Source organism: Thunnus thynnus, chromosome 5 (assembly GCF_963924715.1).
Source record: "Thunnus thynnus chromosome 5, fThuThy2.1, whole genome shotgun sequence".
NCBI classification, from domain to species: domain Eukaryota; kingdom Metazoa; phylum Chordata; class Actinopteri; order Scombriformes; family Scombridae; genus Thunnus; species Thunnus thynnus.
In genome coordinates this window covers 23,333,006-23,348,408 of record NC_089521.1, presented here as the reverse complement: position 1 = coordinate 23,348,408, position 15,403 = coordinate 23,333,006, and the positions used below count along the sequence as shown (strand labels likewise).

General features: G+C 40.1%; 1 protein-coding gene across 11 annotated transcripts in view; it reads right to left on the bottom strand.

Moving 5' to 3' along the window:
* Positions 1-5,299: 5,299 nt before the first annotated feature.
* Positions 5,300-15,403, bottom strand: part of LOC137183302 (neuronal cell adhesion molecule-like) — a 73,429-nt gene continuing 63,325 nt past the window's right edge. For 4 of the 11 annotated variants that reach the window (XM_067590255.1, XM_067590258.1, XM_067590256.1 and 1 more), the window contains 8 exons: positions 15,023-15,199; positions 14,037-14,081; positions 13,506-13,565; positions 13,135-13,254; positions 12,260-12,421; positions 11,407-11,538; positions 10,484-10,562; positions 5,300-7,515 (listed from right to left, as the gene is read on the bottom strand). In XM_067590255.1, coding sequence (XP_067446356.1) covers positions 7,269-7,515; positions 10,484-10,562; positions 11,407-11,538; positions 12,260-12,421; positions 13,135-13,254; positions 13,506-13,565; positions 14,037-14,081; positions 15,023-15,199 — 1,022 coding nt within the window. In that variant the 3' untranslated portion in view covers positions 5,300-7,268. The remainder of the gene's footprint in view (positions 7,516-10,483; positions 10,563-11,406; positions 11,539-12,259; positions 12,422-13,134; positions 13,255-13,505; positions 13,566-14,036; positions 14,082-15,022; positions 15,200-15,403) is intronic. The other 7 variants (XM_067590261.1, XM_067590262.1, XM_067590263.1 and 4 more) reach the window with 4 other exon arrangements.

Here is a 15,403-nt window from a genome sequence, read left to right as displayed (position 1 = left end):
TAGAATTAATTTAAGGACTTAGCCCCCTTGAATGAATTTGGGGAAACATATCAAAGAAGTACTTTTTAATGTGATCAGAAACTGACTTAACATGAAGGTTACAGCTCTATATCAAGTCGAGTGTTGCTGCTTTGTTCCCTAAGGCTGTTATTATTCTGACTTTTCATAAAATAATATTGTTTATTTTGAGTTGGTGTTCATACACAAGAAAAAAAGGCATTATTTTCAGCTCAGGGGGACGTATTTGGAAAATATGTCAGTCCACAAAAAAAAATAGCCAAGCCAGAGGGATCCAGTAACACTGAGGAAATACACAACATCCAAATAGAGCGGCATGATACAGGGCCCAAAAGGATATTATTTTGTGTGTAGGTTATCCAAGATCTATGTGTATTCAACCCTCAGACAAACACTTTTGTTCCTCTTACAACATGCAGTGCAAATAGAGACAGATCCTGCTGGTGAATAACACTGTTACAAGACCGGTCTCTGGGGTAGATAAGAGGAACAGCAAACACCCTGCTGTCTGGAGGAAAGAATAGGTGGCTGTCATCTATCTGCGTGGTAGAAGAGGAGGAGGAAGAAGAGGGAGGGGGTAAATGTGATTTAGCCCCAATGATCTTCACAGGGGATCATGGAAAGGTAACCCCCCACCCCCACCCCTACGCCACCCCTCCCCAACCATCCATCCAACCAGTCCAAATACGCATGGGATGTGGTGGGGGGCGCATGGGGAATAGGAATCAGGGTGTGGAGAGGATTATAATCCCGGCGGTGCTATCATGATAAAATGAGGGGTGGGGGGGGGGGTGGATAGAGAGTGTTAATATCAGATCGATAGAACAAAGCACACTCACTTTATGTAGCATCCATCCAAGAGGAGAGGAATGATATGTGTCACCATATCAGCTCACTGTCCCTCCCACCTCCCTTCAGCCTCTTTGGGTTGTTAGAAGCACTGGTGACGAAATGATACCTTTATACTGGAAGGGGTGATTTCCCCTTTACAGTTGGGGTGTTCAATTTCAGGCAAAAGGAACCTAAGATTCGGGCTCAGAACAGCTTGGTCTTGGCAGATGTGGGTGTGTGTGTGTGTTTGTGTGTGTGTGTGTTGGCAAACTGTTCGTCAGCCATATGGAAATGTCACAGAGTAATCATAAACAATTATCCTCCCCAGCTCTCAGAGCATCAGAAAAGGGCAAATTTACATAAGACACAAAGGCTCTGCCACTTACATCTAAGGAACAGACGCCCTGCAGCTCAGCACACACTTAAAAAATACCAGAAACTAAATGATGGTGTTTTTCTAATACCTGCCTTTGATATCCTTCATTCTGTGTAACGTCTTATTGGGAGGCTTGTAGATACTGAAAGATCACATCCTTCGCTTGAGCATGTGGTATGCAAATGATTCGTTTAGAGAGCTCCCAGGTTGCTTAAAAACAGGACATCACAACGAGACAGTGTAACGATTCCCCCCCACTGAAAGCAGACTAGAGGTAGACATAAAATCACCAGTAGATCAATTCAAACCAGGCTTTCTGCCCAGCAGTAAATCAAGGAGCTGGACTGAGAGGAGGTGGGGGAAAGATAATGGATGCTATGGCAGACATAGAGCTGACACAGAATGAATCCACTGAGAATTGGATGAGGAATGAGAAGATGGTGGGAGGGGTCGGTATGGTGGAGCAGCAGGAAGGGAGAGTAGGGGGTTGGGTGGAGTTCATAAGGGTAATAGGGCAGCTGCTTGTTTGGTGGCAATGATCACCAATAAACGGACAAATAATGTGATTCTGTTGCCATGAAAATAAATACCCATTGTAAATGAGGACTGGGGATGTCAACAAAGGGTCAAATAAATTCAGCTTTTCAGGCTTTTAGCTAAAGTATAAGATAATTCAAAAAATTGAGATTTGAATACAGTATTAAATGAGTTACAGTAGGTATAGATTTTGCAACTGTGGCAGATATCTTCCCTCAACATAAAGTGTAATATTTTCATTGCAGGCATTGTGCAACTTAAATCAAAAATTTTCAATAAATAATGTCATTGCATCAAATGAGCCTGTTGCTCATTTCAGCCATTGTAAATGCCTCAGTATCACTAGGTGGCAGTAAAGTCAAGAGGGAAAACCTGTCAAACAAAAATCATCATTCAGTAGCTGAAGGTCACCAGGTCTTTCAGATCATTACTGCTGAGCATGGTTGTAATAATAAAGACATTATTCCAGCCAGCTGCAGTTCATGTCGATGCACCCAATAAAATTCTCCTTGGGTTCATTTTGGCAGAAGAAAAAAATGTATCAACCCCAATTCATAAGTATCTGCTGCAGCAATCTATTTTTAATCGCTCCTATTATTAAATGCAAACTATCCAGTGAAATATTCCCTAACAACTTTACCCAGGAAAATGAATTAGTGTACCTGAGTGAACAGAAGGCGAAGAGTCCTTGCCAGAGGGGGAGAAAGTATTTCCAAGACACCAGATACCAGACTTACCCGCTTCCTGACACCAACACTGTGTGATAATGCACCAGATGGTGAGCCGCTCTCTCGCTATTACCCTGACAATATGACTGTAATCGAAATGGAAGTGCCGCAAGTGTGCGCCAAGAAGATGGAGTCCAACTGTCGTGTTCCATAAGGCTTTTCTATAGCTGCTTCACACTAAGGAGACTGAGGCAGGTGTAGGCATCCATATTCACTAAGTTCTCAGCTCCTGCTCACTCACTGTGCAGGGTATCATTGCTGCTCATTGCGCATTTAAAGGATGGGTTAACAGTCTTTCAAGTCTGTCTTAAAACATTATTCAAGTGCCCAAATGAACATTGAAATAGGTTTTTCTTGTCATAATCATTCCTCCTGTTCATACTAGTCAAAAAACGATCCCTTCCTGATGCGCTTACAATTTACGTGATGGGGGACAAAATCCACAGGCCTCCGCCTGTATAAGAATGTATTTAAAAGTTTATCTGAAGCTAATATGAGACTTCAGCCCTTCAACTTGGTCAAATCAAGTAGATATTTTTCAACGTTACAGTCTTTTTAGTGCCCATGTCAGCTCAAAAGGGAGACACTGTCCGAGGAAACACAAAGAGGGAATTTTAGGCTAAAAAGAGTGTAAATGTGGCAGATATTCACTTGATCCACTCTTACAGTGTTCATATAGGTACCTGACTGTTGTTTTAAGACAGACTTGAAAACTTGTGAACCTATCCTCTAAGGAAGTAGGTGTGTGTGGTGTGTTATGCATTTTTACATTGCCCTTACCTGCCTCTGTGTTTTAAGTTTTGGAGGGCTGAAATCTGAGTATATTTGGTATCATTTCCTTCAAATACATACACAGTACCAGTCAAATGTTTGGATACACTTTCTCATTTAAGAGAATGAACTTTTGACTGGTACTGCAGCTCTAAATATATCTCAGGCATGTGTAGCAGGAGATGGTATCAGTCCATTGCCAACACACACACACACACATGCGCACACACTAGCTTGCAGCATTTCTTATTTTCTTGCTTTAAGGGTGTAAAATTATAATCGCCTCTGTGTAGCATACTGAAATGGCATGTGTTATGTAATGAGTCATTTATTCTTACATTTTCTAGCACCAAGACTGAATAACTGGCTTTTTATGACTCATCAAATCTCACGCTTGCCTGTCAACACTGGGATTTGAAAATAAGGGAAATTTTTGCCCCGGGCCACCCCACCACTGCTACCACTGTCTGCATGCCCCTTCCATTTAGACAAGGGTACACACAGTGAATCCTAAAATCATCACTAGGCAACCACTTGCTTTAAAATATCAGTGCAACAAGAACTGGGTTAACTGGTTCCTACATTAAGTAAGTGACTACAATTAGGTGGTCAGAATCAGACACGTGGTTGAAAGTGAAATGCTGTGAACATCCCTGCATTATATAAATGAAAACACAAAAGGGCATATTAATTCAGCACTTACAAGTTTATTTATGTATTAGGCTACTTGAATGAGGATATGTATACATCACTTACACATTATGCTTCAATTGTGATTTTTAAGAGAAGCTACTGAGCCAGTTGGTAGGAGAGAGTGATTACAAAAATGTATGGGAGAGATAGGGTGAGTGAGAGGCTCACATCGCTTTTCCCTCCATGTGATACACTAAAATCTGTGTGGCATATTTAAAAAAAGCATGACTTTGACCGAGGTTGGTCTTCAGTAAGTACAGGTAAGCCTCCTCTCATTTGGTGAGACACTTGCATAAACTTTTAGCCTTTCTGGCAGGTACTCCATCCCTCTAACATTCATGATCCATCCTTGAGTTCTTCTTCTTCTTGTTTTATTGGCATGTGCCATTATTTTTTTACAGTCTATGGTTTGATTGAACGACTTCTCATCAATAGATGTTACAGCTAATGTTCTACATACTGCCACCTGCTTAACCGGAGGGGAATGTATGTTACCGCCAACCCATTTATTTATTTATTTATTTAGAAAGGTTATAGTTACTACAAGGAACGTTTAACTGGTTATGAAACAGTCTCACGATGCCTCTGATGCCTCTATATGACTTACATAAACAAACGAGACCATCAGCGAGAAGATTATTTCTACATAGTTATTCTAAATGCCTGCCACCGGGTCAGATTCCTTGCAAAATTAGACAAAATGATTTACAGCAACCAGACCAGAAGAGCCTTTGTTTACATTACATGTAGCATTGTAGCATGAGGGATTACAAAGACTAGGTAGTGCTAGGATGAGGGGTGGACAGGGGGAGGACATTTCTCTTTGTTTGATAATATTAAAAGTAAAGTTAGACTTGTTGTCTGCTTCCCAACTCATAGAGTGCAAGCGAGCTTAGAGCACGAGAGCGAGCAGTGGTGGTTGAGTGAGCTAGAGAGTGAATGAGGAGAGTGAGTGGCGGTGTAGCAAGAACAAAGGAGTGAATCTGAGATATAAAACATTATATTCTGATTGTTTCACAGCTCTGCATAACCCTGCAGGAAGGTGCTGCATTGCCAGATTTGGTGGTGAATGCAGCCTTACATTAACCTTATATGTACTAAAACAAATTTTACTTCGCTTCACCATCACCACCTTCTTTCACTCGCTTCCAAAACAAATGCACACGCTAGCCAAGATGTTACTGCATGGTGTTCATGGGAAATGCAGTCTTCATTCCATGAAAATACTACCCCTTTTGTCCACAGGGCAACAGGAGGGTTGACAGGTCTGCTGATGCAATACAGAGCATCTCTCATTTCGAGAGGGGGACAGTGACATTTTGAGTGAAGAGTCTGAAAACTGATATTAAAGCAGATAATTATTTATTCATCCATTATATTTCCAGTAGCTTGAATTTCATACTTGCACTAAAAGAGAGAGAAACTTAAATAGAGACAAAGAAAGCATTTTGTTAGTACAAATCTGTTTCTTAAATACAAAAACCATTTGCAATACTGTCAGAAAAAGAGTATCATTTTGGCAGTACTTTTACTGCGTAAAACCAATACAAATCAGAATAATATAATTCTTTGCATCAATTAATGTTGTATACCCTACATGTTGTTGTACTATACCAAAGTTATGTAACTTCAGAAATAAACTTGTTGACAAGCAAATCAGAATATGATCAGAATTCAAATTTATGTGCATTTTTCTGTCCAGTTAGTTACAGTACAATGTACACTGTGCACAGCAAGAAAAAAAGAATATATATATATATATATATATATATTCTCTACAAGTTATCTATATTTAATACAGTCCTATCAACAAGTTAAACCATATCATGCACAATATTGCCTCTTAGGCTGCCTTATAAGCTGCTTGTCCCTGTACAATCAATCAAGGTATTTACAAATTCAACAAATATTCTACATGTCTTAAAAAAAATAAAACTTGATGCAAGTTAAGAGAAAAGAAATCTTGATCCCATCTGAAGGCCCTCAAGTGTAGTTAGTACAAGTGAACAAATTTTGCCTAATAGAAATTGAATAATGTACCGTATCAGCACACACACAGACACGCAATCACAGATATCCATACATTCATACATTGCAGAAATATATAAGCGGGTACTCTACATGATGACTGCAGACTTTCAAAGTGCACCACACGTGGTTTTAATAATGTTTTACTTTGATCCAATGTGGGTGCGTTTAGCTTCTTGGAGGAATCAAAGCCTTTCCTGTGTCTCAAGGCATTGGGAACCGTCTTTAAAAAGAAAAAAAGATGACAAGAGTATATGAATTATTCCTCTCTCTACAAAGTCCTCTTCTCAAGCTTATCTTATCTCCTTGGGTGTAACTTGTGCAGTCCTACTACAGTCTCTGTTCCAGTCGCTGAACTCTGGAAAGAGACTTCAGAATGGAATCAGCGTTTGAAGAAAAGGCACTACCTGCTGAAGGACGACCCCAGCAGCACTGCAGGGACTGAGGCAAGCTGTCGCACCCTCAGCATTTCCCACTGGCCTTCAGATCAAGCTCAATAAGTGGAGGTCACATGCAGGGCAAAGGTTATGAGGTCATATGACATGCCATGCAGCATTTTCAGCTTCCTCCTTTATACTGTAGGTGCAGTTGGGGCATTCAACAGAGCGGTGACAGATGAGGATGTATCGATGCAGCAGTCTCAGGCATGCTGCGCGTACTGCTCCCAATAGTCAGTTTACAGACAGTTCACTTTATATATATACACTGTACATGATCTGCCTTGTGCACGGTAAATGCATGATGGAATTACACAAATGAATTACAGTATTAAATACAGATTCCTGTACAAGCTTCTGTGTTGGAAAAAAATACATGGAGTAATAGTCATTTAGACACTGATTACTATTTGAACATAGTAGATAATATAATAACCAATAACAAAAACAAATATAGTTCAGACGAGCACTGCATAGTCCATAAGAGATTCCTGGTAAAAATGCAACGCTTGTTAATCTCAAAGTGTTAATTAATATATGGTTTTAGGTCATATCAGGTAATACATGCACTGTTAAAATCAGATGTCTTGTTCAACTACTTCTTATTTCTTTCCTACTGTAAATGCTGCTTTGGCTTTAATGAGCCATGGGTTTCCAAGCTTCTCCATAAAGATTTCCAAATGAAAAGGTAGATGTCTTTAATGAGTCGTCTGCGTTTCACGTGTCAAATGTGGCACCGGGAAGGGGCATGTGATTGTGAAGCCATGCGGTGTTGGGACAGCCTTTAAGAGAGATGTGGGGATTGAGCAGTCAGCGCAGCCCCTCAAATTGGTCTGTGAGACTGATTGGCTACACAAAGGAGTTCAAGGAGTTCATGGCGTTAATAGGGGATGGGGCCTCCGAGCTCTCGTGGCCCTCAGCAGTGTCCCTGCTGGCACTCTTTCCGCTATACTGGCCGATAAACGAGCCATCCTCGTTGAACTGTCCGTCTCCTCCTTCCCCGTAGTCAACTAAACTGTCGTCACTGTCGTCTCTCTTAACTGTCCCATTAGATGGCGTGCGGCTTCCTTTTAACGGTTTATGGTCCTCATTGTCACTGAAGGAGAAAATAACATGCAGGTGTTAAAGGTGAGATGATGTGACAGATGCAACAAGGAGATTAGTGATCACTTTTTTAGATGGAGCACTGAACTGCCGATAGTTAATTTTACCACAACCTACTGTAAATGTGGTAGGTGATGGTAAAAGTGTTTTGCTGTTTAAAAATAATTTTGCTCTTCACTCATGAAAAAGTGTAAACTCAGCAAGTTTCATTAAAATGTATTCTCTGCTATGCAACAGTGAACATTCCCGCCCACAGCACGAGAAGCAAATTTGAATTTGGCTCGCTCCATGTCTAAAAAACGGTATCGGTATGAATGATTAGTTGGTTTCCATCAGGCAACAGGGGAATAAATCTCGAGCAATCATACCCTGTTCAAATTCCCCCTGAAACCAAGTACGTATGAAGTGGTAAATGTGCTGTTTGACAAAAGCATTTCCTCCCGCAAGACAGAGGTTGTGATGAAAAACAGAAAATCCAAGGCAATGATGTGAATAAAAGTCGGAAAGCAAGGTTTCAGCCAAACATCCCCCAAGGCAAGCATGATAATAATCACAAATTGGCAAAATGCATGAGAAAAATCTGCAAAGAAAGTTTTCTTTGGATATCAGATAGTCGAGAACATTCCACATACATGAGTTGTGAACGTCAATGAGATAAGGTCACAAAGCCATCACAATGTTGTGATGTTGCATGTTCTTGAATTTAAATGTAATAGATAATAATTAGCCTGTAAAAGATAACAGATAAATAAGATAATTCTATGCACCGTACATGATGAAGGCTTTATGACCAAATATCAAACTTGATGGCAGCCGTGAAAACCTGGGATGCTTTTAAAACGAGCGTTTTTTCTCCACAGTGACTTGACTATCCACCGACCCTCCACACATGCTAGACTTACAGAACAATGACCTTTAACCCCGCCCCCGCCTCCCCCACCCACACACACATCATCACCCTTACCTTTCCTGAGACCTACACCCTTGCGACCAGATGGAGAGATCCAGCTGATATCCCACACAACACAACAGTCACTCCTAGAGACAATTGCACTACGCACACACTTGAGAAGATTTCATAGAAGTGTGGCAATTTAACAGGCACGTATGCCGTGTGTGTACAGTAATGTACACAGTCTGAATTTACAGTATGCTCCTGCAGTCAAACAAGAACAGCTCAGTTGAGTTAAGTTATGCCTTTATTGACATACTGTAAAGTTTCAGCTGAGCTTAATGGAAACAGCATGGATATAAAGTATACTCTCACAAAGGCACTATAATATTTGTACACTTTGCCTTGTGATTTATTGTCTACTTCGTTTTTTGGGTCAATGTCCATTGTCCTTGCAGTGTGAAAAGGTCCCTCATTTTACCTTCACAAACTACATGAGTTTTATAGGGTAAGTCTGATGATATTCTATATATTTCTTGCCAACAAATCCCATGAAAACACCAAAACCGACAATGAATTGATCCTACTAACAAGTACTGCCTGCTGTTGTTGTCCAAAATCTGTCAATGAGCCACATTGTTGCACTGACATGTTGCTTCATTACAGTGAACATATGCACTGTAATTTATTTTGAGTAAATCCCACATAAACCATATTGTTGCTGAAAATAATCACTAGCACAGCAAATCTGTTGCTGAAGATAGTCCCCACTAAATACACTATGAACTTGAAGTATATATTTGTCACCTGTTATAAAAGATTTAAACCCTCAGTAGGAATTTGGGTTTGGGACAGGCTGGGGAAGCTGGAAAGTATTGAGAGACAGACAGAGGCATCGTTGGTTTTGGTCTTTTCATGGATCTTGTTGTCAGTAATAAAAATGTAGAAAACCTCCAGTCTTACCCTATAAAAATGATTACAAGTATCAAAGAATGGCTGCTGGCCTGTTATCATGATTATTAACCAACTCCAGTACACTCAGTGATGATTGCTTCCCTCAAACATGCTGATAGTTTCATATTAAATCCATATGTATCTATACACTGTATATCTATAAACAATAATTCAATTCAACACATTATTGCCTAGAGCAAATGTTCATATATCAGATCTTCACACCATGCATATCACATAATATATATATTCTACATATATATATCGATATGTATTTATCACAGCATAAAATCCATAGAACAGATTTGTGTATACATAATACAAAAAGGAATATAAAATATAAAAGCAAGACCATCTTATAAATTCACTTGTAAAAAAAAAACAATATTCCAAAATGCTAGCTATACAGGAGTAAAGTGCTTCATTTTTCTTTATTCTGCGTGCGATTGGAGAAGCAGCCTAGAAACAGGATGCTAACAAGCATAGCTGGATAATTGCTGTAAGTTAGCAGGAATTCAGTGAGTTTCAATCATATCAGAGTTGTGTATGTAAGTAGCAATACACTAGGCAAAGTGTTAATACTATATATACTGTACACATGATGTATATGAGTAGCTTATTAGTTAGAATGGGATTTGAAGCTCGGGGTCAGTTTAAGATGTGTTGCAAATGAATCTAGCTTATATATTTTCTTCTTGACAGTCTTATTTAAATTTTCAAAACACCAAACTCCTTATCGCGAGAACCTGAAGAATCCTGCTTCTCAAATGACACCATAATGCCATATTGAGGACACACACAGTGTAGAGTCCAATACAAGTAGCATGTGCCATCCAAGACGTCCCAGAACCCAGAAAAAAAAAAAATCTTGTGCTTTACGGTGGTAGAAGTTCAGATGGGGGGAGGAGGGGCACTTCTTGTTGTTGTTATGACTTTCAGTGATTGGTGATCCTGGGTCAGTTATTGGTCAGCTGTAAGGGTTGAGAGGAAGGAAGGAGTGCAGAGCTCCAGCCCAGCCAGAGAGATCAGATCTGGGCAGAAAGCAGGGACGGGGCAAGGGTTGATGGGTAAAATGGGCTCTGGGGTCTCCAGAGGCTGGAGCACTTTCTCTCACCTGTATTCCCCAAAGGTACAGTCATCGTCTTTCATGGGCTGGAACTCTGGGTCTGTGTGTGCATCCTCCTTCTCTTTTACTGGGGAGAAAACAAGAAGCAAAATTAAACAAACCAGCTTATGAAGTAGAATAAGAGACAATCGCAATAGTGTGTGTCCTGTATTTATGTGTAATATTGTAAATGTATACTGCTGTGTTCACTGCTGCTTATTCTTAAGATTGAATGTGACTGAAAGCGATGGCCACCAAGAAAATATATTAGCTTAGTTTCTTGTTATAACAAGAAAATGTTCTCATTGTAACAAGATACTTTTCACGTTATGTCAATATATTTTATTGTAGTTATTACTACATAACAAATTGTACCTTCTTGTTATAGCAATGTATCACTTCATCTTGTTATATCACAAAACTTTCTCTTTCACAAAATCAGTGTTATCTCATTAAAAGAAGGATCTTCTCTTGTTAAAACATGATATGTTGGTATCTTATCATAAGAAGAAACTTTCATATTGTTGATAAAAATGAGAAAGGTTTTCTTATTTTAATTGGATACTGTAAGTCTGTATGCTCTCATAACAAGCTGATACAAGACAAAACTACTTCTTGTTTTTGCAATAAGTTTCAAAATATGTCATAACATTAAAATAATGACTTTTATAACGTGACAAGGAGCTTGTTAAAATGAGAAAAAGAAGAACTTGAGCATTTTGTTTTTGCCAAGTTAGCAGCTATATGCTGCTGTAGAAAAGCTGTATTAATTCCTTCATATGCTTTCAGTGCATAAACAAACCTATATTCTGAAACTCGGTTAAAATATAATAATAAAATCCTATTAAAAAGAATTGAATGTCAGCGAATAAAGCATTAAAGTGTGGGTTTAGATGTGAGTGTGCTCATGCCAGTGCTTGTGCATTACTCACCGGGGTACTTCCCTCCCTTATTCCTCTGGATGAAGCAGATAATGAGGAGGATCAGGATGAGGAGAGCGATGGCACACATGAGGCCGATGAACCATCCCTGAGTGGCAATGTCCACCTGTCTGCTCGCCACAGCTGGCCAAAGGAGGAGAGGAAGATTTAACATTTATGACTGGACTATCTTTTCCCAGTGGGAAGGTGAAAATAGAAACAATTATCCATAATTATGTACTAAAACAAACATGTAACATGTCAGTGTTAAATCTTTTTTAAGCATTCATTTAGTATCTACTCGTTAGACTTTTCAGCTCATGAGTGGATCATGATTGCACATTGTTACTGAAAAAGATAACTTTCATGTTAGAAGAGTTAGACTGAGCTGATGATATGCGGTGTGTACATCTGTATATAGTGTAGGGAATCAGTTGTTCTCTCACAAATACATACACAGAGAATCACAGATAAACACAGACAATAACAGTTACACACAAACATACACAGAGGTTTACTGTGGGTGATATTAGGTTGAATATTATAACACTAAACATATATGAAACTTCTATATGAGAATGAAATCCACTTTCTCTAATAACCAAGTGTACAAGACTGACTTTAATTATGTTGAATTTGATCCACACAATCATGCATGCTGCTATATGTCTCTATATAACTACAGCACATGCCTCGCATACCAAGCCACCACAACACATCTGTTAAACCCATGCTTGACTGGGTTATAATTGCAAAACGGCACAAACTACTATACAATCTACACACAACACACTGCAAAGCCGGGCCAGGCCAGGCCAGGCCAGGCCAGGCCAAGGCAGAGGCGGCCGCCCAGGAACTGCCTCACCTGGGACTGTCACCAATAGCTCCTTGGAGCGGTGGGGCGCCTGGTCGGAGTGACCTTTGGCCACCAAACGCACCCTATAGGAGAGGCCCTCCTTTAAGCCCTTGAGCATATAGTTCTGAGAGCCGTTCACGAGCTCTTTCTGCCACTCCTCTTCACCTTCACCTGCAGGAGGGACGTTGATGAAGAGAGGTACGTTTGATGGAGTGAACACAACTTAAAAATGGGCCACGGGGGTCAAGACAACATGGGAACTTATTGGTTGAAAAAAAAAAACATCTACTGGCATGGGGTTATACTGCAGGTACAGCTATCTATATTAGATTTAATTAATAAAGTGTGTGGGACTATGCAGTTATATAAAAACAAGTCTATGAATCAATTATACATGTGATGAAAAGCTAAATATGAAAAGTGTTTGATGATAACATGACTATGTTTTTGATAACTACATTACTGTACTCTATGATTATGATACTCCCTATTTTAATTCAATAAACAGTAGGTGTGAGAGAGCCATACAACAACAACGTAGCGTTTTTCATCCTCACTGCAGGTGGATATAAATTGAGAGCACTTCAGTCAAAATCAATTGGCATAACAAGAATGTTTATGCTGCTTTTTATGATGTTTGTCTACACAAGCTCCGGCGAGATTGTCATAGGAAATGCACGCAAATCTAGTCAGTAAGAGGTCTGGGTAATTAACAATCCAATCACAGACAGCCTTGTTTATTACATCTGGGTTCACATTTGGCAGGAGCCAGCATCAATGTGACTGCCAATATTTCTGTTCACCTGCGCAAGCCAATAATGAAGTAGGAGTCTCTTGCCACCTCTGTGGAACTGTCAGAAATAAAGGTGTGTTGCTTTGCTTACTGTTTTCTACTATGTATTCTAGATAAACGTTTTTCTCCGGGCCCCAGTACTCCCAACTGATCAGGGCCCCGTCCTCTCCCATCGAGGAGCTAACGTTCCCAAAAGGACTCACAGGCAGCGCTGAGCACACAAGAGAAAAGACAACCATCAAGATTGGTCTGTTGGTCAAAGGACAATCCAATAACTGCCAATTGATTTAATTGCGGTCCCATTAAATGTTCTGAGGATCACTGAATCTGGAGCTCGTAGCCTTACACAATAGCAATCAGGACACTAAGCCAGAAAACACAAGAATACACAAAGCTGATCATATAATCACATCAGGTACAAATCAGACATGTAGTGCGCTAAGATCACAGCAATATCTGTACCCTTGTGGGGTGGGCGGCGTGGAGGAGACGGTGCAATGGGATGAGAGGTTTGGGTGTTGCCTGTAAACAACATGGAGAAGGGTAAAGACCGCACCATACGAGAGACAAACACACAAGATGCAAACACTGTCCACACAGGCAGAGACACCATAGACACTGAAGTAAATACACAATGCATGCCAAGCAAAGCCTTGCCATGCATGGGAAAGCATCACCAGCAGCCACCGTGAAAAAAGTGAGAAGGGGTAAATGTCGCCAAAGGCACAGTAAAAGAAAAAAAAAAAAGGCAGAGTGCTTTGAAAAGACTTGTCTGGTTTTATCATTTGACATTAAAAAGGCACATGTCATGTAGCATCTTTATCTGTGCGGCTTTGAACTTCTCTCAGCTTTGAACTTAGCAGCGGAGCATTTTGGTGAGTCACAGAATTTGACAGAGGCGAGGGGAAAGTGCTCAAAAAACGAGTAGTGCATGCCTGCGGTGGGTTTTTGAAGCTATGGCTGTATCTGTAAAACATGCATCACTCTAGATACCGCTGGTAGCTGTGCCCACATCTCCGTCAAGCTGTGATATTAGAGCTTGTAGAGAGAAACAGGACACAGAGAAACAACAGGACAGGGGTCAATATAGGATGACCCCAACACCCCCACCTGCGTCACTATGTATCGGTGAGACATTCATGTGGTCATGCTGTGTGATGTAGCAGTGAATTAAATATAAGATGATCAGTCTGAGAGAGGAGTTTATGACAGAACGGGTCACCTTTTGTAACAATGCAACTGGATCACACTCATGTTCCACTAAACATGGATGAGGAACTTATGTACAGTATATCATGCTGTGTAAAATGCTAAAAAAAAAAAAAAAATGCTATGGAATAATGCACATTACACTGATACACTGTACACTGATAGACTGAGGAGGAACATTTTACACACACAGAACACGTAACAATGTCCCGACTCAACAATGGGGCCACAACAAATTATTATTTTCATGACTTATTAAGCTTGCGATTATTTTTTTGATTAATCGATTAACCTTTTAGTCTGCCCGTGACAGTTTCTCACAGTTCAAGGTGACGTCTTCAAATTGTTTGTTTTGTGCCACCAACAGTCCAAAACCCCCAAAATTTACAATGATATAAAACAGATAAAAACAGAGAATTTTTTTCACTTTAGAAGCAACAAGTGTTGGTATTTTTGCTTAGAAATCGCTGTAGATTAATTTAATATTGTTAGACTAAATGATTAATCGACAGCAGTATTATACAATAAACACATAAAACACGACACTAAGCTTCACAATTAAGCAGCATTTCAGTGTTTGGAGGAATGCTCCTCAATGTAAACCAATCATATGGTCTGTAGATTAATGGCATGTTTGGACACTCTTACCTGCATCCTACAGAAATAATATAAATCACCAGAAATACTCATCTAGCTTTCAAATGGAAGGAAAAATTAATTATTATTAATTTTGAGCATTTTCTTCTAGACATCTGCATTTGATGACTTACCTTCATCCATGATGGTGACAGCTTCCTGTGAAATGGCTGGGCCTGCTCCCCTGACTGTTTTCGCATTCAAATAAAACTTGTAGCGTGTGCTGTACTTGAGGTTGGGCAAAGTGACTGAGGTCGCATTGGCGGGCAGGGCCAGCTCCTCCACTTGGCCCAGCTCATTGGAGTTATTGACTACAGGGGTGGAGGATGGGTGACAGGATAATGGGATGGGGTGGAAGTTGGGAAGTAGTGGGGTAAGTTGAATAGAGGTATGAGTAGGAGTAAGAGGAGGGAGGTCGTAGATGGGGTTTGAGTGTCAATAATGACAGAGGTGGAAGTGACAGTGTTTGGAGCACAGAGGTGGAGGGTTCAGGAATAGAAGGCAGGAATGACAAA